Source organism: Sciurus vulgaris (assembly GCF_902686455.1).
Source record: "Sciurus vulgaris genome assembly, chromosome: 4".
Classification (NCBI taxonomy): domain Eukaryota; kingdom Metazoa; phylum Chordata; class Mammalia; order Rodentia; family Sciuridae; genus Sciurus; species Sciurus vulgaris.
The window spans coordinates 131651993-131677001 of record NC_136464.1 but is presented as its reverse complement, the minus strand read 5'-3'; the positions used below and the strand labels follow the sequence as shown (position 1 = coordinate 131677001).

Here is a 25009-nt window from a genome sequence, read left to right as displayed (position 1 = left end):
TTTCACCTTCATGTAGAAGTAAAAATAGCCAATCGAATATAAATAAATAGATGAGTGAAAAGAAGTCTAACAGAGAAGGAGGAGGAGAATGGGAGAGGGGATGGAGAATGGGAGGAGATAAGGGAGAGGGAAAAGGGGGAATGTGAACTGAAACCAAAATCTACGATTTTCTGAGGATGAACCCAACTACTGTGTATAACTATAATGCTCTAGTAAAAGTAAAATAAAACATCCTTCTGATAAAAAAGAAGAGCGCTAATGTTTTAAAGAAATCACTTACATGTAAGCAATAAACCTAGGAATAACTAATAAAAGATGGAATACTTTTATGGAAGAAATAATTTTTGCTGCTCAGTAACAGAGAAATTTTAAATAGTTTCACCAAACGTAAAAAGATGGAACTCAGAATGGGACAAGATATCTGCAATACACATAAACTGGACATGTGGGTATTATTTATAATGTGAAAATTCTACAAATCAATAAGAAAAAGACAATACCCCCCCAAAAAAAATGGGTGAATGATATGAACAGGAAGTTCACAGAAGAGTACACCAAAAAGTCAATAAGCATGTGAAAAGATGCTCACTTGCACTTGTGATCAAAAATAAAAAGACATCGTTTAAAGTACAAGGTATCCCATTTACGTTCAACAGACTTGCAAAACTTAAGAAGTCTTACAAAACCAATGCAAAAAGAGGGACATTCTACAAATTAACCACCCTGAAATCTTCAAGTGCCAAATCCATAAAATCTGAGCAAAGAGATACTATTCCAGACAAGTTTTTTAAAACATGCCAGCTAAATACAATGCATGACTCAGAACCATAATATTTTGTTATAAAGGGCATCATTGGCACTATGGGTAAAACTTGAACAGTGTCTGAGGATTAGTTGGTATAAACTAATCCATGTTAACTTTCTGATTTATGTAGTTATAGTTGTAAGGATGATGTCTTATCTGAAGGAAATATACACCCAACCATTAGAGGATTATGGGACATTGAGTCAGCAACTTACTGATCTTGTCTTAGCCCAAGACTTATTCTATACTATTGAACAAATTCTTTTCTATCTGTCATTGAGTCAGCAACTTATATCATATAGTGATGGTAAGGGGTTTTTGTACATTTGTAATTACTACACAGAAAAATGTTTAGTTCATGAATGAGAATGAAAAGTTCCCACTGTTCTCCTCCAGGAAAAAAGAAAGTGGAAAAAATGAGGTTGGAAGCAGTATACAAGGGACTTCAATTATATCTATGTTTATATTAATGTTCTAGACTTTTTTAAATGCCTGAAATACTCTAATTAGGAAAACACCACTGAAGTAGATTCCACTTTATATTATACATTGAAAATTATTTCAAAATCAAATGTGAGTGCCTTTAGTATTATCCTCGTTGTTTCCCCTCACTAAAAAGGCAATGTATGTATTAGATATGTCATCTAAGCTCTTAATGCAGGAGACACTTCAAACACATGCCTAAGAGATGATGATGGCATCACATAAATGTCTTTTCTCTTACATTATGGTAAAGCTTGATAAATATCTTCCCAGGAAAAGATTAAAGTATCACTCTTCATACCTGAGTACTTTGAGTAATTTGATTAGACCATTTTTCCCCCCCTGGTCAGGAAGTCCAGAATTTAATTTTTGTCAGAATGATTTTGATATGATTGGCACTCATTTAATGCCTCTTAATGATGTTCTGATAAATAACCCTGCTTGCAAAGCTTCATTCTCTCAACTGAAAGTAAGAAAATGAAAAAAGGTATGAATGCATGAAAAATCTCTTCTACTCATTATTTTAATGTTTTTGTGTTATTGGGAAGACCAGCAATTAAAGTTAATCTCCATCTAATCTTAGGATCTGAATAGAAATACAATATCTTATTAGGAAACAGCACTTTAGTTTAACAAACTCAACAGACATTTACTGGGGATTCTGATGCTACATGAAGTTAACCTAGTATAGAGACAGATATATTTTTAAAAGGATGAATTTCAAAAGGGACTCTTGACTCAAGCACAGCAGCTCTGACAAGCGCGGAAAACAGTGCTTAAATCTGGGAGGGGATAGAACGATACAAAGGAAGAGTAATGTTTGGGCTGAGGCATAGGTGTGAGTAAGAGTTTCTGAGCAGAGTCAGAGAGATAAATGGAGAAAGTCACTGCAATACCCCAGTAAGAGTTAATAAAACTACTGAAAGCAGGGGAGAAATATAATCAGAGCTAATAAGATCAGAGAAGAAAATGGATGATACCAATGCTTTAATGGGATCAAGTTGACTCAGATTTCAGAGTGGGCTTCCCAATCAGGGAACTAAGGATGGAATAAAAATCTGTTGTCTTTTTAAGGAATATGACACATTTAGTTTCTCTGTGTTGAGGGTTAGCATCTTTTAAAGAGCTGGATTGAAGCTGCTCTTCTATACAAGACACTTCAAGGTATCAAAATATAGGGGACAGTCTACAACACAGAAGGGCTCCAGTCCCCCAGGAGGAATACAGAAAAAAAAAAAAAAAACAGAATGGATAATGATAAAACAGAAGGATCATGGACCAGAAGCAACACTCAGAGGAAATAAAAGGACAGATAGAAGAGGGGACATGGAAAGAACCAGTCAGAAAGATGACAAGCGGGAAAGAGAAAGAAGTATTGCACTTCCCAAAGCAAAGAAAGAAATGCCAGTGAATGAAAATCACATGTGGCAAAGAGGATTCAAATATTAAAAAGGCATTTACAGTTAGACGGATAAATGCCTGACACGAAACAGCTGGAAAAATTACAAGGTATTGGTAGAAACCCCCAGAGTAAACCACTCTTTGTAGAAGACACAGGATTTGGAGGGAACAAGATGAAGACCATATTATTAACTTATAAAAACAGATTATGTATCCCAGGGGTGGGTCATGCCTGAGCCAAAAGGTAACCCCAACAGAGTAATGCACTCACAGAAGACAAGGCAGATATCCAACAAAGGAGAAGTCACCAGTGACATGAGAACTACAGGTGAGATTAGGAGGAGGTAGGCCATAACACCAGAGGAGCGAAGAATCAATATGTGTAATCTTCCACACCTGTGGTAGGCAGAATGACCCCGGCAAAGAGGCATACTGCCCTAATCCCTGGACTCTGTATACAGGTTATATTATATGGAAACCAGACTGGGCAGACATAATCAACATAATGAATCTTCAAATAGATAAATTATCTGGGTTTATCTGGTGAACATAACCTAATAGGAGTCATTTAAAGCAGAAAATTTTCTCTAAAGGGAGGCAGAAGATTTGCACATCAGAACAAGTCTTCGGAGAAATCATAAGCATAAAAAGATTCAATGCATCTAAGATACAGGGGGATCTCTGGAAAGTAAAAGTAGTTGCCACCTGTTATTCAGCAAGGAAACGGGGACATAGGTCCTACAAATGCAAGGAATTGGATCCTGCCAACAACATGAATGAACTTGGAAGATCCTTCACAAAGTCTGCATTAGGAGCCAAGCCAGCTGGCACTGGTTTCAGCCTCAAGAAACCCACAGAACCAACAGGGCCAAGCTGGATTTCTAACCTACACAACTATTGTCCATTTATATTGTTCTGAACCCTTATATCCATGGTAATTTGCACCAGCAGCAATAGGAAACTAACATAACACCCCAGGGTACCAATGATAGCATGTAAATACCCAAGTCTAGGAAGCTCTTGTCCCTCCTCTCCTCACCTCCAGTCTAATGCTGGAGGAGACAGATTCAATCTAGAGAGTAAGGGAGAAAGGCAAGGATGGGAAACGGAGGCCAAACACACCCCAAAAGCAAAACTTTCTGCAGGCCTCAAGTGGAGCAAACTGGCAAGAGAAAAAGCAGCTACTTTCTTCGGTTGAAAACTAAGTTATTTATCCTAAGCTGTGGTTTTTAACACCTGACTGCAGCAGTAAAATTCCTGGGACCTGCCAGGAATTTTATCCAGAATCAGGAAAAAAAAAAAAAGTTAAAAAAGCCAGAACAGGAAGTAAAAGGTGAACTAAACAAGTCACTCTCAGCTTCAAAACCCAGTTACGTGTATGTATAAGAAGAACAAGAGGAACCACTGGACCAGACTTCAAAAATCCATTATACAGACCATGATGAACACAACTACTTCACATTTTATCTAAGATCCACAAAGGAACAAAGACGGGCTTTTGTCTAAAACTCCAACTTAGACCAAAAGACAAATGCGGTAAAGAGTCCTTAAAAAAGTAGAACTAAAAGTTCATCACTACTTTAGGAAAGCTTACAGAGAAACCAAGCTATTATAGAGAACCAGTAAATTCATATACTAAATAAAAGCTAAACAAGTACAAATGTTCAAGTCTTACGCTATACTTCACATTCACTGAATCATAAGTCAGCAGTCTTCCAAAGGACTGTCTTGGGTGTTGGGAGCTGTGCCATGTTGACGGCGCCAGATCACATCGGCAGCGAGGAGGTTAATTGACATAAGCACACTCAGGTGATTTATCATCCACGTGCATAGTGTATGCACATGTGTTCTCAAGCACTCCTAATTGTGCCTGCTCGGACATCTAGCGTCTGGCCTAATCTTTGCGTAAGAGGCGTGGCCCTGCTCTCCGCCTCCTGGAGGTGATATAAGCATAGGCGGAGCGAGACAGCGAAACACACAGCAGCAACTAGCAGAAAGAAGTGGCACAGCAGCTAGTAGGGAAACACAGCAGCTAGCAGGAATAGGGCAAGAAGAAAGAAAAGACAGCAGAAGCAGCAGCTAGCAGAAAGAAGCGGCACAGCAGCTAGCAGCTAGCAGAAAGCAGCGTAAGGCAGATCGCAGAGCGGAGAACTGAGATGCATCCCTAAAGCACCTTAGGTAGACGCACCCTTAGTTCACAGGATGCAGGACGCACCAGTAAGAAGCAGCAGAAAACTAAGAAGACATAGATATCTCTGAAAGCAAAGTCTCTCTCTGTCTCTGTCTCTGTCTCTTTCTCTCTCTCTCCTCTCAAAGCAAGTAAATCTCATTTCCTCTATCCTCTATGAACAAGCAAGCAAGGAAGTAGGCCAGAGATAAAAGTGGCTCAGTTTCCAGTCCACCACCCATAAGACCCGTGCAAATTGTTGCTGCAGGCGGTGACAAATATCCACGGATTTGGTACCGCAAAGAGCCAGCGACATTGGGAAGGAAAAAAGAAGCATTCTTCAAAAGGAAGGTTTTATCTCATATAAAAATTAAACACTTTTGATAAATTGCTAAGAATAGTAATTTTCTTAAATTATATAACACCAAAACCAAGAACTATATACAAATTTTAAATAGCATGAAACTCCCAAGGTGCAAGTGCCAAAAAATTAACATAGCCAATTATCAAATGTGGCTTTCTCAAGACAGTTTTTATGAATGAAGATATGTGCAAGAAAAAAAAAATCAAATCCAGTTGAAATATAGCATTCTTCACATAGAAAGTTTTAAATTTGTAAAAATATAAATTTTTTTAAAATGTAGCACCCTGAAAAGTTTGAGGAATATCACTAATTGACATTTAAAGGAGAAAAAAATCCTTCTCAGCTTCTTCAGTTTTCAGCTTTGTAATAACAGCAAATTTTCCCTTCAGAGTACTATGATATACTCAAGGAATCAGTAAGGGAAGAAAAGAATTTGTTCCTTATTTTTTAACAACACCTTGGTAGGAACAGATTCATTCCTTAGTATACTGCATAGTCCTACCAAAGCAACAGTTTCACTTCTTCAAAGTGAGACCTTTACTGCAGAAGTTCCGCTTATTCAGGCATATCTGTTCAAGGTTTAACAAGTGATTTGGCCCACTTATCAAAGAAATATACTATAAATACTTCAAAAATGCTACTTCCGGGGGGATTCAAGATGGCGGACTAGAGGGTGGCTGCGTTTCGTGTTGCTCCAGGACTCAGGACTCAAGAAGAGGAGATATAGAGAGCCTTGGGACCAACTCAAAGCAGCCGGGCGAGAATCTCCCACTGGGCAGGCGCCCCGGACGGGGCAGGAGTCCTGGACGGGGCGGTAGCCCCAAAAGCAGGGATCTTTGCAAAGTAGAACGGCCGGCGAGGCGCCCCTCCCCCCGCCGGAGCAGTGATCGCAGTCAGCTGGGAGCATTGAAGAGGGGGCTGCCCAGAGGAGAAGGAGAAATACGGGCTCGGCACGTCGCTTGGAATTGGATCAGCTGCGCCAGGGCTCCGGGCGGCTATCCGGAGGAGCAGCGTGGACGCAGGACTCAAGAAAAGGAGATATTGAGAGACTTGGGACCAACTCAAAGCAGCCGGGTGAGTGTTTCCCACTGGGCAGGCGGACGGGGCGGTAGCCCCCGGACAGGGCGGTAGCCCCGAAAGCAGGGATCTTTGCAAAGTAGAACTGCCGGCGAGGCGCCCCTCCCCCCGCCGGAGCAGTGATTGCACACAGCTGGGAGCATTGGAGAGATGGCTGTTCACCACAGCGCTTGGACTCGGCGCAACACACCCGCGCTCTGGGAGGCTGCCCAAAGGAGAAGGTGCTTGGTGAGCTGTTTGGACTGAACGTGACCACCCCTGAACACAGGGGGCTGCCCAGAGGAGAAGGAGAAATACGGGCTCGGCACGTCGCTTGGAATTGGAACAGCTGCGCCAGGGCTCTGGGCGGCTATCCGGTGGAACAGCGTGGTGAGTGGTTTGGTCCCAGAGCATCCGCTCCTGAACATAGGGGGTTGTCTGGAGAAGGAGGAGGAGCGCGGCGGGGTGCTTGGGCTTGAAGTGACTGCACCAGGGCTACGGGAGGCAGTCGGGACAAGAAGGTGCACAGTGAGTTCTTGGGACTCGTGACGCACCAGATCTCTGGGTGACTGCCTGGTAGAGAAAGTGGTGCGTGGTGGGTCACTTGGTCTTAGAGCGACAGCACGGAACAACAGGTGGCTGCCAGAGGAAAAGGCGTGTGGCGGGTCACTGGGACTCGGAGCGATTGTAAGGGGCTCCAGGTGGCTGCTCAGAGGTGGGGCCGCATAGCCAGGCGAAAAGTGCAGAGCAGGGTCCTAGACGGCTTCTTGGTGGAAGGGCCCCACAGACAAACTGAGGGGCGGAGCGAAGGCTTCAGGACTGCAGGAAGCTTCTCTGAGGAGAGGCAGCCGAAGGAGATTCGTTTGTGAAGGGTGAGGCTTCCAGGCCCAGGAGGTAGGTCCGGGTCCCTGGGAACATTGCAGAAGAAGGCTGCCCAGCCCGGGCGGTAGTTGTGAATTGAACGGAACCTCTGGGAGGAAAACCGACCAGCGAGACCTCCCGACCGGGTGACTCCTCCCCGTTGGGTGAGGTTCTCCCAAAAGGACCGTAAAATCAGAGACACAGGCCCAAACTGGTCTTGCATCAGCCCACAACCTACTTCCCTTCTGGATGACCATTCATCAGCAAGTGAAGGTACCTCTGCCCACTAGCAGGGAATATACCCCACCAGGAGGCCACCACCCCTAGGGAGTCAGCTCCCTTGTGGAGCACTGCATTATCAACTTCCTCCAAGATTTCAGGCTACTGAAGACTAAGAGGGGATATAATAGAAATCTTCAGGGATATTATAAGACAATAGAGGAAATCTGCAATATCACAGCGGTCAACTGATACCTGAACAATATGAGAAAACAAGGAAAGAAAATGCTGCAAACAAATCTAGATGTTACATCAATGAAACCCAACGACAGCATGGCAGAAGAAATGACAGAAAGGGAGTTCAGAATGTACATAATTAAAATGCTCAGGTAAGCAAATGACGAGATGCAAGAGCAAATGCAGGCACTGAATGATCGCACCAATCGACAGTTAAAAGAGCAAATACAGGAAGCAAAAGATCACTTCAATAAAGAGTTAGAGATATTGAAAAAAAACCAAACAGAAATCCTTGAAATGAAGGAAACAATAAACCAAATTAAGAACTCCATAGAAAGCATATCCAATAGAATAGAACACCTGGAAGACAGAACATCAGACATTGAAGATAAAATATTTAACCTTGAAAACAAAGTTGAACAAACAGAGAAGATGGTAAGAAATCATGAACAGAATCTCCAAGAACTATGGGATATCATTAAGAGGCCAAATTTGAGAATTATTGGAATTGAGGAAGGCTTAGAGAAACAGACCAAAGGAATGAACAATCTATTCAATGAAATACTATCAGAAAATTCCCCAAATTTGAAGAATGAAATGGAAGATCAAGTACAAGAGGCTTATAGGACTCCAAATATACAAAATTACAACAGACCCACACCAAGGCACATTATAATGAAAATACCCAACATACAAAATAAAGACAGAATTTTAAAGGCCGCAAGAGAGAGGAATCAAATTACATTCAGGGGGAAACCAATACGGATATCAGCAGATTTTTCAATCCAGACCTAAAAGCTAGAAGGGCCTGGAACAACATTTTTCAAGCCCTGAAAGAAAATGGATGCCAACTGAGAATCTTATACCCAGCAAAACTTACCTTCAAATTTGATGATGAAATAAAATCCTTCCATGATAAACAAAAGCTAAAAGAATTTACAAAAAGAAAGCCAGCATTACAGAACATTCTCAGCAAAATATTCCATGAGGAAGAGATGAAAAACAAAGAAACAAATCAGCTATGGGAGGAACCATCCTAAAAGAATTGTCAAATAAAGAAAGAACCAAGTCGTCTCAAAATAAATAAATAAATAAATAAATAAATAAATAAATAAATAAATAAATAAAATGAACCAAATGACCGGGAATACTAATCATATCTCAATAATAACCCTGGGTTTTTTCAAGATGGCGGCCTAGAGGGTGGCTGCATTACGTGTTGCTCCAGAACTCAGGATTCAAGAGAGGAGATATTGAGATGCTTGGGACCAACTCAAAGTAGCCGGGTGACTCTCACCCCCTGGGGGGGCATCCCGGATGGGACGGGGGTCCCGGAACGCAGGAAACTTTGTGAAGTAGAACTGCCGGCGAGACGCCCCTCCCCCCGCTGGAGCGCCATAGAGGAGGCCGCTCGGCACAGCGCTGGGACTCGGAGCAGCCACTGGGGCTCCGGCTGCTGCCCGGGGGAGGAGTGGCGGGGAGAACTGTGTGGACTCAGGACACCGGGGCCTGCCCTGAGGAGGAGGAGAGGAGCGTGGCCACTTGGATTCGGAGAGACTGCACCAGAGCTGCAGGCGGTTGCCAGAGGAGAAGCCGCGCGGCGAGCTGTTTGGAATCAGAACGACGCTTCTGAACACCGGGGCCTGCCCTGAGGACAAGGAGGAAGAGGAGCAGCCGCTTGGATTCGGGTGACTATACGGGAACTACAGGCGGTTGCCAGAGAAGGGGCTGCGTGGCGAGCTGTTTGGACCCTGACCACTTCTGAACCCCGGGGCCTGCCCGGAGGAGTAGGAGAAGGAGGAGAAGTAGCGCGGCGGGTCCTTTGGACACGCAGTGACTGCATTAGCGCTCCAGGCGGCTGCTCAGAGGAGAAGGCGAGTGGTGAGTTGTTTGGTCTTAAAGTGACAGCTCCTGAACACAGGGGGGCTGCCTGGAGGAGAAGCGTGGTGGGACGCTTGGTCTTGAGGGACCACACCAGAGCTCCGGGCGGTTGCCCAGAGGACCCGTGCAGCGGGTCACGTGGATTCAGAGCCACTCAGAGGGACTGCTCCTGAACACCCGGGGGGTTATCTGGAGAAGGAGGAGGAGCGGGCAGGGTCACTTCGACTCGGAGTGATTGATTGCCCCGGGCTACGGGTGGTTGGTGGGAGGAGGAGGCACGAAGTGAGTTTCTTGGACTCCTAGTGACCGCACCGGCATACTGGGCGGCTGTCTGGAGGAAGAGGCCTGTGGCGGGTCTCTGGGACTCAGAGCGATTGTTCGGGGCCACAGGTGGCTGCTCAGAGGAGGGGCCACGCAGCCAGGCGATTAGGCACAGAACAGGGTCCCAGGATCTAGGAGGCTTCTGGGTGGAAGAGCCGCACAGAGACAGGCTTAGGGCGGAGCGAAGGTTCCAGGCCTGTGGGCAAATTCTCTGAGGAGGGGCAGCCTAAGGAGATTCATCTGCGAAGGGTGAGGCTCCCAGGCCCAGGAGGTAGGGCCGGGCCCCTGGAAACTTTGCAGAGGAAGGCAGCCCAGCCCAGGCAGTAGCTGTAAATTGAGGGGAACCTCTAGGAGAAAACTGACCAGCGAGACCTCCCCACCGGGTGAGTCTTCCCTGCTGGGTGAGGTTTCCCACAAGGACGGTGAAACCAGAGACTCAGGCCCAAACAGGCCTTGCCTCAGCCCACAGCCTAGGTCCCCTTTGGATGACCATTGGTCAACAAGTGGAGGCACCTCGGCCCACTAGCAGGGAATATACCCCACCTGAAGGCCACCACTCCTAGAGAGGCAGCTTCCTTGTGGAGCACCGCATTATCAACCTCCTCCAAGACTTCAGCCTACTGAAGGCTAAGAGGGGATATATATAGAAATCTTCAGGGTCATTGTAAATCAACAGAGGAAATCTGCAATATCTCAGCGGTCCACTGATATCTGAACAACATGAGAAAACAAGGAAAGAAAATGCTGCAAACAAATGTAGATGTTACATCAATAAAACCCAATGACAGCATGGCAGAAGAAATGACAGAAAAGGAGTTCAGAATGTACATAATTAAAATGATCAGAGAAGCAAACGAGGAGATGAAAGAGCAAATGCAAGCATTGAATGATGAGATGAAAGAGCAAATGCAAGCATTGATTGATCGCACCAATCGACAGTTAAAAGAGCAAATACAGGAAGCAAAAGATCATTTCAATAGAGTTAGAGATATTGAAAAAAAACCAAACAGAAATCCTTGACATGAAGGAAACAATAAACCAAATTAAGAACTCCATAGAAAGCATATCCAATAGGATAGAACACCTGGAAGACAGAACCTCAGACATTGAAGACAAAATATTTAACCTTGAAAACAAAGCTGAACAAACAGAGAAGATGGTAAGAAATCATGAACAGAATCTACAAGAACTATGGGATATCATGAAAAGGCCAAATTTAAGAATTATTGGGATTGAGGAAGGCCTAGAGAAACAAGCCAAAGGAATGAACAACCTATTCAATGAAATAATATCAGAAAATTTCCCAAATCTGAAGAATGAAATGGAAAATCAAGTTCAAGAGGCTTACAGGACTCCAAATACACAAAATTACAACAGACCCACACCAAGGCACATTATAATGAAAATACCTAACATACAAAATAAAGACAGAATTTTAAAGGCTGTGAGAGAAAAGAACCAAATTACATTCAGGGGGAAACCAATACGCATATCAGCAGATTTTTCAATCCAGACCCTAAAAGCTAGAAGGGCCTGGAACAACATTTTTCAAGCCCTGAAAGAAAATGGATGCCAACCAAGAATCTTATACCCAGCAAAACTTACCTTCAAATTTGACGATGAAATAAAATCCTTCCATGATAAACAAAAGCTAAAAGAATTTACAAAAAGAAAGCCAGCATTACAGAACATTCTCAACAAAATATTCCATGAGGAAGAGATGAAAAACAAAGAAGCAAATCAGCGAAGGGAGGAATTATCCTAAAGGAATTGTCAAATAAAGGAGGAAACAAGTTGTGTCAAACAAATAAATAAAGAAAATTTTAAAAATGAACCAAATGACCGGGAAACCAAATCATTTCTCTATAATAACCCTGAACGTTAATGGCCTGAATTCATCAATCAAAAGACATAGACTGGCAGACTGGATTAAAAAGAAAGATCCAACAATATGTTGCCTGCAAGAGACTCACCTCATAGAAAAAGATACCCATAGATTAAAGGTGAAAGGATGGGGAAAAACATACCATGCACATGGACTCAGCAAAAAAGCTGGAGTATCCATCCTCATTTCCGATAATGTGGACTTCAAGCCAAAGTTAGTCAGAAGGGATAAAGAAGGTCATTTCATACTGCTTAAGGGAAGCATAAATCAGCAAGATATAACAATCATAAACATCTATGCCCCAAACAGTGGCTCATCTATGTATGTCAAACAAATCCTTCTCAATTTCAGAAACCAAATAGACCACAACACAATAATACTAGGTGATTTTAACACGCCGCTCTCACCACTGGACAGATCTTCCAGACAAAAATTGAGCAAAGAAACCATAGATCTCAACAACACAATCAATAATTTAGACTTAACGGACATTTATAGAATATTCCATCCAACCAAGAGTGAATACACTTTCTTCTCAGCAGCACATGGATCCTTCTCTAAAATAGACCATATATTATGCCACAAAGCTAATGTTAGCAAATAAAAGAAGATAGAGACACTAGCATGTATTCTATCAGATCATAATGGATTGAAGTTAGAAATAAATGAAAGAGTAAAACACAGAAACTATTCCAACATCTGGAGATTAAACAATATGCTATTATATGATGAATGGATAACAGAAGATATTAGGAAGGAAATTAAAAAATTCTTAGAGGTAAATGAGAACAAAGAAACATCATATCAAAACCTCTGGGACACTATGAAAGCAGTACTTAGAGGGAAATTTATTTCATGGAGCGCATTTAATAAAAGAAGTAAAACTCAACAAATAAACAACCTAACACTACAGCTCAAAGCCCTAGAAAAAGAAGAACAGAACAGCACCAAAAGTAGTAGAAGACAGGAAATTGTTAAACTCAGAGCTGAAATCAATGAAATTGAAACAAAAGAAACAATACAAAAAATTGACAAAATAAATAGTTGGTTCTTCGAAAAAATAAACAAAATTGATAAACCTTTAGCCACACTAACAAAGAGAAGACGAGAGAAAACCCAAATCACTAAAATTCGGAATGAACAAGGAAATATCACTACAGACAGGATGGAAATACAAAACATAATTAGAAGCTATTTTGAAAATCTATACTCCAACAAAATAGAAAATTTCGAAGACATCAACAGGTTTCTAGAGACATATGAATTGCCTAAACTGAATGAGGAGGACATAAACAATTTAAATAGACCAATTTCAAGTACTGAAATAGAAGAAGTCATCAAAAGCCTACGAACAAAGAAAAGTCCGGGACCAGATGGGTTCTCAGCCGAGTTCTACAAAACCTTTAAGGAAGAGCTCATTCCAATACTTCTCAAAGTATTCCATAAAATAGAAGAGGAGGGAACCCTCCCAAACTCATTCTATGAAGCCAATATCACACTGATACCTAAACCAGACAGAGACTCATCAAGGAAAGAAAATTTCAGACCAATATCCTTAATGAACATCGACGCAAAAATTCTCAACAAAATTTTAGCAAATCGCATACAAAAACATATTAAAAAGATAGTGCACCATGATCAAGTGGGTTTCATCCCAGGGATGCAAGGTTGGTTCAACATCAGGAAATCAATAAACGTAATTCACCATATTAATAGACTTAAAGTCAAGAATCACATGATTATTTCAATAGATGCAGAAAAAGCATTTGATAAAATACACCACCCCTTCATGCTCAAAACACTAGAAAAAATAGGGATAGTGGGAACATTCCTTAATATTGTAAAGGCCATTTATGCTAAGCCCATGGCTAATATCATTCTAAATGGTGAAAAACTGAAAGCATTCCCCCTAAAAACTGGAACAAGGCAGGGATGCCCTCTTTCACCACTTCTATTCAACATCGTTCTTGAGACTCTGGCCAGAGCAATTAGACAAACCAAAGAAATTAAAGGGATACGAATTGGAAAAGAAGAACTCAAACTATCCCTGTTCGCTGATGACATGATTATATATTTAGAGGAACCTGGAAATTCCACCAGAAAACTCTTAGAACTCATAAGTGATTTCAGTAAAGTAGCAGGTTACAAGATCAATGCCCATAAATCCAACGCATTTTTATACATAAGTGATGAATCTTCAGAAAGAGAAATTAGGAAAACTACCCCATTCACAATAGCCTCGAAAAAAATAAAATACTTGGGAATCAATCTCACAAAAGAGGTGAAAGACCTCTACAATGAGAACTATACAACACTAAAGAAAGAAATTAAAGAACACCTTAGAAGATGGAAAGATCTTCCATGTTCTTGGATAGGAAGAATTAATATTGTCAAAATGGCCATACTACCTAAAGTGCTATACAAATTCAATGCAATTCCTATTAAAATCCCAATGACGTACCTTACAGAAATAGAGCAGGCAATTATGAAATTCATCTGGAAGAATAAGAAACCCAGAATAGCTAAAGCAATCCTTAGCAGGAAGAGTGAAACAGGGGGTATTGCAATACCAGATCTTCAACTCTACTACAAAGCAATAGTAACAAAAACGGCATGGTATTGGTACCAAAATAGAAAGGTAGATCAATGGTACAGAATAGAGGACACGAACACAAACCCAAATAAATACAATTTTCTCATACTAGACAAAGGGGCCAAAAATATGCAATGGAGAAAAGATAGCCTCTTCAACAAATGGTGCTGGGAGAATTGGAAATCCATATGCAACAGAATGAAACTAAACCCATATCTCTCACCATGCACGAAACTAAACTCAAAATGGATTAAGGACCTCGGAATCAGACCAGAGACCCTGCAGATTATAGAAGAAAAAGTAGGTCCAAATCTTCATCTTGTTGGTCTAGGACCAGACTTCCTTAACAGGACTCCCATAGCACAAGAAATAAAAGCTAGAATCAACCACTGGGATAGATTCAAACTAAAAAGCTTTCTCTCAGCAAAGGAAACTATCAGCAATGCGAAGAAAGAGCCTACAGAGTGGGAGAATATCTTTGCCAATCATACTTCAGATAGAGCACTAATCTCCAGAATCTATAAAGAACTCAAAAAACTCTACTCCAAGAATTCAAACAGTCCAGTCAACAAATGGGCTAAGGAAATGAATAGACACTTCACAGAAGAAGATCTACAAGCAATCAACAAACATATGGAAAAATGTTCAACATCTCTAGTAATAAGAGAAATGCAAATCAAAACCACCCTAAGGTTCCATCTCACCCCAATTAGAATGGCGATTATCAAGAATACGAGCAACAACAGGTGTTGGCGAGGATGTGGGGAGAAAGATACACTCATACACTGCTGGTGGGGCTGCAAATTAGTGCAGCCACTATGGAAAGCAGTGTGGAGATTCCTTAGAAAACTTGGAATGGAACCACCATTTGACCCAGCTATCCCACTCCTTGGCCTATACCCAAAGGACTTAAAATCTGCATACTACAGAAATACAGCCACATCAATGTTCATAGCTGCTCAATTCACAATAGCCAGACTGTGGAACCAACCTAGATGCCCTTCAATTGATGAGTGGATAAAGAAACTGTGGTATATATATACTATGGAATATTACTCAGCCATAAAGAATGATAAAATTATGACATTTGCAGGCAAATGGATGAAATTGGAGAATATCATGCTAAGTGAGATAAGCCAATCTCAAAAAGCCAAAGGACGAATGATATCGCTAATAAGTGGAGGTTGACACATAATGGGGGGGAGGGAAGGGTTAGAGTTAGGGTTAGGGAGGGGGGCAAGTATGGAGGAAGGAAGTACTGTATAGAGGGTAAAGAGGGGTGGGAGGGGTGGGGGGAAGGGAAAAAAATAACAGAATGAATCAAACAACATTGCTCTATGTAAATTTATGATTACACAAATGGTATGCCTTTACGCCATGTACAAACAGAGAAACAACATGTATCCCATTTGTTTACAATAAAAAAAAAAAAAAAAAAAATAATAATAACCCTGAATATTAATGGCCTGAACTCATCAATCAAAAGACATAGACTGGCAGATTGGATCAAAAAGAAAGATCCAACAATATGTTGCCTGCAAGAGACTCACCTCGTAGAAAGAGATACACATAGACTAAAGGTGAAAGGATGGGGGAAAATATATCATGCACATGGACTCAGCAAAAAAGCTGGGGTATCCATCCTCATTTCAGATAAGGTGGACTTCAAGTCAAAACTAGTCAAAAGGGATAAAGAAGGACATTACATACTGCTTAAGGGAACCATAAATCAGCAAGACATAACAATCATGAACATCTATGCCCCAAACAGTGGCTCATCCATGTATGTCAAACAAATCCTTCTCAATTTCAGAAACCAAATAGACAATAACACAATAATACTAGGTGATTTTAAAACGCCTCTCTCACCACTGGACAGATCTTCCAAACAAAAATTGAACAAAGAAACCATAGATCTCAATAACACAATCAATAATTTAGACTTAACAGACATTTATAGAATATACCATCCAACCAAGAGCGAATACACTTTCTTCTCAGCAGCACATGGATCCTTCTCTAAAATAGACCATATATTATGCCACAAAGCTAATGTAAGCAAATACAAGAAGATAGAGACACTACCTTGTATTCTATCAGATCATAATGGTTTGAAGTTAGAAATAAATGAAAGAGTAAAAAACAGAAGCTACTCCAACAACTGGAGATTAAACAATATGCTATTACATGATGAATGGATAACAGAAGATATTAGGAAGGAAATTAAAAAGTTCCTAGAGGTAAATGACAACAAAGAAACATCATATCAAAATCTTTGGGACACTATGAAAGCAGTACTTAGAGGAAAATTTATTTCATGGAGCGCATTCAATAAAAGAAGTAAAAATCAACAAATAAACAACCTAACACTTCAGCTCAAAGCCCTAGAAAAAGAAGAACAGACCAACACTAAAAGTAGTAGAAGACAGGAAATAGTTAAACTCAGAGCTGAAATCAACGAAATTGAAACAAAAGAAACTATACAAAAAATTGACAAAATAAATAGTTGGTTCTTTGAAAAAATAAACAAAATTGATAAACCCTTAGCCACTCTAACAAAGAGAAGACGAGAGAAAACCCAAATCACCAAAATTCGGAATGAACAAGGAAATATCACAACAGACACGATTGAAATACAAAACATAATTAGAAGCTATTTTGAAAATCTATATTCTAACCAAATAGAAAATTTCGAAGACATCAACAGGTTTCTAGAGACATATGAATTGCCTAAATTGAACGAGGAGGACATACAAAATTTAAATAGATCAATTTCAAGTAATGAAGTAGAAGAGGTCATCAAAAGCCTACCAACAAAGAAAAGTCCAGGACCAGACGGATTCTCAGCCGAGTTCTACAAAATCTTTAAAGAAGAGCTCATTCCAATACTTCTCAAAGTATTCCATGAAATAGAAGAGGAGGGTACCCTCCCAAACTCATTCTATGAAACCAATATTACCCTGATACCCAAGCCAGACAGAGATAAATCGAGGAAAGAAAATTTCAGACCGATATCATTAATGAACATTGACGCAAAAATTCTCAATAAAATTTTAGCAAATCGCATACAAACATATATTTAAAAGATACTGCACCACGATCAAAAGGGTTTTATCCCAGGGATGCAAGGTTGGTTCAACATCCGGAAATCAATAAATGTAATTCACCATATCAATAGACTTAAGTCAAGAACCACATGATTATTTCAATAGATGCAGAAAAAGCATTTGATAAAATACAACACCCCTTCATGCTCAAAACTCTAGAAAAAATAGGGATAGTGGGAACATTCCTTAACATTGTAAAGGCCATCTATGCTAAGCCCATGGCTAATATCATTCTAAACGGTGAAAAACTGAAAGCATTCCCCCTAAAAACTGGAACAAGACAGGGATGCCCTCTTTCACCACTCCTATTCAATATCGTTCTTGAGACTCTAGCCAGAGCAATTAGACAGACCAAGGAAATTAAAGGAATACGAATAGGAAAAGAAGAACTCAAACTATCCCTATTTGCGGATGATATGATTATATACTTAGAGGAACCAGGAAATTCCACCAGAAAACTGTTAGAACTCATAAGTGAATTCAGTAAAGTGGCAGGTTACAAGATCAATGCTCATAAATCCAATGCATTTTTATATATAAGTGAGGAATCCTCAGAAAGAGAAATTATGAAAACTACCCCATTCACCATAGCCTCGAAAAAAATAAAATACTTAGGAATCAATCTCACAAAAGAGGTAAAAGACCTCTACAATGAGAACTACAGAACACTAAAGAAAGAAATCGAAGAAAACCTTAGAAGATGGAAATATCTCCCATGTTCTTGGATAGGCCGAATTAATATTGTCAAAATGGCCATACTACCAAAAGTGCTATACAGATTCAATGCAATCCCAATTAAAATCCCAATGACGTACCTTACAGAAATAGAGCAAGCAATCATGAAATTCATCTGGAAGAATAAGAAACCCAGAATAGCTAAAGCAATCCTTCGCAGGAAAAATGAAGCAGGGGGTATCGCAATACCCGAACTTCAACTTTATTACAAAGCAATAGTAACAAAGACGGCATGGTACTGGTACCAAAATAGACAGGTAGATCAATGGTACAGAATAGAGGACACGGACACAAACCCAAATAAATACAACTTTCTAATGCTAGACAAAGGCGCCAAAAATATTCAATGGAGAAAAGATAGCCTCTTCAACAAATGGTGCTGGGAGAATTGGAAATCCATATGCAACAGAATGAAACTAAACCCATATCTCTCACCCTGCACAAAACTCAACTCAAAATGGATTAAGGACCTTGGAATCAGACCAGAGACTCTGCAGATTATAGAAGAAAAAGTAGGTCCCGATCTTCAACATGTCGGCCTAGGACCAGACTTCCTCAACAGGACTCCCATAGCACAAGAAATAAAAGCAAGAATCAATAACTGGGATAGATTCAAACTAAAAAGCTTTCTCTCAGCAAAGGAAACTATCAGTAATGTGAAGAAAGAGCCTACAGAGTGGGAGAATATCTTTACCAATCATACTTCAGATAGAGCACTAATCTCCAGAATCTATAAAGAACTCAAAAAACTCTACACCAAGAATACAAATAATCCAATCGACAAATGGGCTAAGGAAATGAACAGACACTTCACAGAAGAAGATGTACAAGCAATCAATAAACATATGAAAAAATGTTCAACATCTCTAGTAATAAGAGAAATGCAAATCAAAACCACCCTAAGATTCCATCTCACCCCAATTAGAATGGCGATTATCAAAAATACAAGCAACAGGTGTTGGCGAGGATGTGGGGAGAAAGGTACACTCATACATTGCTGGTGGGGCTGCAAATTAGTGCAGCCACTCTGGAAAGCAGTGTGGAGATTCCTTAGAAAACTTGGAATGGACCCTCCATTTGACCCAGCTATCCCACTCCTTGGCCTATACCCAAAGGATCTAAAATCAGCATACTACAGAGATACAGCCACATCAATGTTCATAGCTGCTCAATTCACAATAGCCAGACTGTGGAACCAACCTAGATGCCCTTCAATTGACGAGTGGATAAAGAAACTGTGGTGTATATATACACAATGGAATATTACTCAGCCATAAAGAATGACAAAATTATGGCATTTGCAGGCAAATGGATGAAATTGGAGAATATCATGCTAAGTGAGATAAGCCAATCTCAAAAAGACAAGGGACAAATGATATCGCTAATAAGTGGAGGATGACACATAATGGGGGGGAGGGAAGTGTTAGTGTTAGGGTTAGAGTTAGGGTTAGGGAGGGGGGCAAGTATGGAGGAAGAAAGTACTGTATAGAGGGTAAAGAGGGGTGGGAGGGGTGGGGGGAAGGGGAAAAAATAACAGAATGAATCAAACAACATTATTGTATGTGGATTTATGATTACACAATTGGTATGCCTTTGCACCATGTACAAACAGAGAGGCAACATGTATCCCATTTGTTTACAATAAAATAAAAAAAAAAAAAAAATGCTACTTCCATCTGGAATAGTATACTATTCCTTAGTATACTAAGGAATGAGTCTGTTCCTACCAAGGTGTTGTTCTATTCACAGGAACAAAACAGACTTCACATCATTTTACAGAGAAAATTCTTACCATCATCTCTTCAAACAGCTGTAGGATTTCATTCTCTGACAGTGGCTTTGAGAGGTTACCCCTGATCTCTGAAGGTGTTGATGAGTAGTCATGGCCTGCAAACACAGTCTTCAGGTTGGGAAGAGGAGTTCGCTCTTTCTTGCTCCCCGGAATTCTTATGCTGGCAAATTTGTCCAGCTACACAGAAAGATAAAGAGCACACATAAGCATTTCCTCTTCCAACATTTATGTAATTCCAAAAGTGGAAAACAACAGAGCCAATCACATTGTCAGTGTGATTTCAGAGGCATTCAGAAACAGAATCTTTAATATAAAAAGTGGTGAAAAGTTTTTAGCAACAATACTATCTAAAGGCAGATGAGAAATTGAAGAACCTCTAAAAAATTTCTTCTAATCTTAAAATCATTCAATTACAGCTTTCAGATTCTAGTAACAGGTGACCTCTGCTTTAGGAAGTAGAAAAACTAAAAATAAGCAGTTTTACAAAGGCCAAGTTTCCTAATTTGGTGACACCAAATTAGTATTCAATGTCCTGCACCAAGCCCACCTCCTGGCAAGTTGCAGAATTGGGGGCAGGGTGGAGGTTTGATAAATTATAATTAGGGATTGTATTGAATTCTTCTTATATCTTAATAGCTTGTTATCCTGATAACACACTTCTCCTTGCTCAGGCTGGTTTATCTTTGAACTTCTAGAACATCTAGAGTAGGGTATGTTCGAGTCTCAGGAATGAAGCTCAATTTTTGTTGTAATGGGGTTTATCCTACAACTAGATCAAATAGCTCACTGATATTTGAAAATGCATAGATATTAGTTTACAAAGCTAATTGTTCATTCAAAATTACTTGAATATCACAAGCTCTATTCTACACAAAAAACCCAAACTCATATTTCAAGATTCATAAAATGTCAACAATTAAAAGGGCAGAACATCTTAAGTATCAAAAATAGAAGTATATTTTTAAAACATGATCAATGAGTCTGTGAAATGTTCATCATTGCTATAAACATTGTGCTGTGTTTTTACATATACAAGATATAGACCTGTACCACTGATTATGATGGACTGTAGTTATACACAGTTACTGGATTAAATTGATATTAAAAATTCAGTATGTAGCTAGGTAGTGGCTATACCACTGGTTAAAGCATACATACAACACTTCTTATTTCAGACAGTTCGATTATAACCAGTAAAGAAATCTGACCTAAAAACCTCAGTCTAGGACAGCAAGTCACAGTGCTAATTGTTAAAGAAGTGGAACTGAAAAGTAAAAGAGAACTCTACATTAACCCTAAAAGTGCAAATTGGAGCTTTAAGAGCAGCCAAGCTACTACAATCTAGCAGCCTAAAAGAAGGGCATGACTTTCAGAGGTCGAAGGGAGTATTACTTCAGTTTCTCTTAGTACTTAAATAAAATATCTACTGTATGAATATTGCTAGACACATGAAGGTGCATGAGAGTGTAAACCACGGTTAAAAAAGGTAGAACTAGAGAGGGCCTAGATGTTGAAATTACCAGATAGGAAATGTAAAATAAGAAAATAAAAGACAAAGACGTAATTTAAGAAGTGGATTGGACAGCATGTGAGATACGGGGAATTCATTTCAGCAGTTAAGCCACAGACACTACTTTTTTAGGAATCCATTAGAAATGAATACTCTAACAGAAGCAAAGATTTCCTTGAATGTTCTACATAGTAACCTGGACATAGCTGAGGAAAGAATCCGTGAACCTAAACACATATCAGTAGAAAATACTCAAACTTAAACACAAAGAAGGGAAGCAGGGAATAAAGGATCAACCAAGATCTGAGACACAATATAGACTGTCATCACACAAGTGAAGAAGCAGAAAGAGTGAGAATGATGTGCTAAAAAATATCTCAGGAAATACACAGAGAGACACTGACTAAAAATATATACATACAGATCCAAGCAGCTCAGGAAAATGCAAAAAGAACACAAAAAATAAAACCAAACACTTAAGCATTCCACAAACTGCTGGCATATTAAAAATAAAGGGCAAACCATAGCAGTTTAGCCAAAGAAAGACAAATTATATAGGAGAAAAAATGATTCAATATGACAGCTTATTTCTCAGCACAAACAATGACAACAGTGCTGAAAAACAAAGGAAAGGCATCTTTAAAATCTTGAAAAAGAAAATACTGCCATTTTGGGATTCTGTACCAAGCAAAAATACCTTTCCAAAATAATGACGTTTTCAGACAGACCAAAGCGAAGACAATCTATCTCTAGCACACCTACCTGTACTATAAAAAGTGTTTTAGGCTAAAGGGAAATGATAGTAAATGGTATCCCAGACAGATGAAAAGAAATAAAGAGCAATGGAGAATTAACTAGATGTTGGTGATAAAAAGATAAATAAGTTGCGTAAGACTCATCTGTTTAACAATCAGGTAAATTGCACATAGACAATAACTGTACAGCTGTATGAAAATGTAGCAGGGGGTATGCAGAAAGTATTAAAATAGCAAAGAAAAGCAGCATCCAACTCAACAACATAAACATCCTCTACTCTGACATAACCCAGAAACAAAACTGGCTCTACATGAATATATGCACAGAAGTTACTGTCCCTACGTACTCTGTAAACTCGTTCTTGGTTTTTAAAACTTTTAAAACTGTATATCTGTACAGTTTTAAAACTTTACATGTGTAAACTCATTCTTGATCTTTAAAATTGGGAAATGAGAATGGGACTGGTTCTGCTATCTCCTAAGTTGCTACTCTCGTGCAGTCATTTCTGGGTAGTTAATATCTGTTCACAAGTGGAGAAACTATCCCAACTCTTCACACAAAGTGAAACTTGAGTAATATGCCAAACTTAAAATGAAGTGAAAGCACACAAATCAGCATTAATGCAACAGTAATATTATAAATGTAAATATGTCAATAAGTGGGAATAGTCAGCTTAAGCACTTAAGCTACTGTGTAAACATATAACATAATGGTTCCATCAGGGATAGATTGTATAAAACTTCACTTTCCAAAAACAACAAAAAAATTGCTTTTTAAATAAAAAAAAGCTCTAAAAATCAAGAAAATAACAGTGGCTAATAAGTACTGAATGAACCCTTTCTGCATGTCAGGTACCAGCTAAGAGTTTGAAATGCAGCATCAGGTTGAATATGTTTGTTTAACACTTAGAAAACACTGCATTTCTAAATAAAGAATAAGCTCAAAAGCTCTTCCTACATACAAATTTCATAGTATTTAGCTTCTAAAATAGCACAAAGGAAAAAAATCTGTTTTTAGCATAAAACCACATTTATGCAAATTAATAAAAATTTGAAAAATAACAATAAAATAGAATTAGACCATCTCTCCTATTTGCTTAGCACCCAAACCCTGAGGAAAAGTTGGATTTCACCCAAGTGGAAAAGCTAATTTGAATCTCACCAGCATATATCTGGCCAAAGGCAAACTAGGAAAAATTAGCATATCCTTTTTCCAGCTTATAAATTGACAAAGGCCCAGATAGGAATATAAGATATGAGGTATGAGATAGGAATGTGATATCAGCTTTCACATTCTCAATGTAATAATTTTTATTTTCCCTGATTAGAAGGGTGAAAGACAATATAAGGCAAGAGCCATCAGAGGAAAAGAAATACAATCCTTCTTCCCATACTAGAACAGTAAACTGAGACTGTCAAATACTTCAGGCTTATAGTAAAAGCACACCCAGGTTGTAAAACTGTTGAGCACTACAGGTAGACTCCACAAAATCTGGACATTACAAAAGTAGGGCAAAGTGGCTTCACTATCAAATCACTTTAAATGTGTTGAACTAATTTTCATATTTTTAAAGAAAAGTTGCATTGATTATGCTCACAAATGGAGGGAAAAAAAATCATTCCTGATTTGTCTTTCACTGAATTACACATAGAATTGCTTAAAGCTAGGCATAAGACACATGAGCAAACTTTAAAAATAATTTTGCACATAAAAATATGATGGACATCCCCACGATACTGAGTGCAAGATGGCTGTTATTCTATATTTGGCAATTGGCTAGGGGTAGTTTATGTGTGTTTTATAATTTGTGTACTCTTTATTTTCATACAAAAATTTCACAGCTTTGTATGGAATTCTCTTAAAATCAAGACAGAAACTCAATCCAGGCAAATAAAATACACAAATGATTCACACTGAAGAACTGTTTAAAAACACACAGAAAACAGGGAATTCCACTATAATGTTCTTTGGAGGTGGTATACCACAATTAAGACAGCTTTGACTGTGTCTGGGGTGTACTAAGCTTTATAAATTAATATCACTTATCTTCAGGGGAAGTTAAATGAGCACCCTACTGAGTATTATTTCATACTGAGTAATCACACTGATAATCAGTAATGACAGCTTAAATAAAATTATTAAACAAAAAAAAAATCAGGCTCCATAAAACTATCTGGATTTTTAGCTGTAGTATATTGTACCAGCAAAAAACTAGTTCAGGGATTTTGCTTTTACAACATTGTAAATACCAAAAGCACAGTCAGTGTGAGGTTGTTTCAAAAAGGAAAGATAATTATCAGTCATAGTAGCATTTCACTAGTTTGAAAAATTACATATGATCATAAATATATTTCCTTAGAATCCAGAAGTAGAAATATTCATGCAATCCATGAGAATTTATTAGGCAACCAGAAGATCCTTCTAGATATAAAATCAGTTTTACCAAATATACCTAAAACATGTCACTTGAAAGTATCAATTTTTTTTCAGGCAATTCTCTATTATATTTTAAAGGAGTCGACAAGCTGACAATTAAAAAAGTCTAATTTTTAAATTAGCTTTCTCGTTAACCTGGCAACTTCCTGATGAAAAACATGCTCCAGAGTGTGCTTCTGAATCCTGCCTGGCCACGGGCTTGCTGTGTTAACCACCATTACCATACTACCTAAGCCTTGTATCACATCTATCACAGAGAGGTGTTAACAAGAAAGAAAACCACTCCTTGCCTTTCAATTGCAGGTTAAAAAGTCTGAAATGTCACCCCGATCACTCTATCTAAAGCAACACAGGTACCTACCCTCATTCTCTATCATAGTTATTTCAAATGACTTAAGAG

General features: G+C 39.3%; 1 protein-coding gene across 1 annotated transcript in view; it reads right to left on the bottom strand.

The window, feature by feature from the left end:
• DIAPH3 (diaphanous related formin 3) overlaps positions 1–25009 on the bottom strand; it is a 495179-nt gene that overhangs the window by 427958 nt on the left and 42212 nt on the right. Inside the window, exon 3 of the mRNA XM_079137635.1 lies at positions 19908–20084. Coding sequence (XP_078993761.1) covers positions 19908–20084 — 177 coding nt within the window. The remainder of the gene's footprint in view (positions 1–19907; positions 20085–25009) is intronic.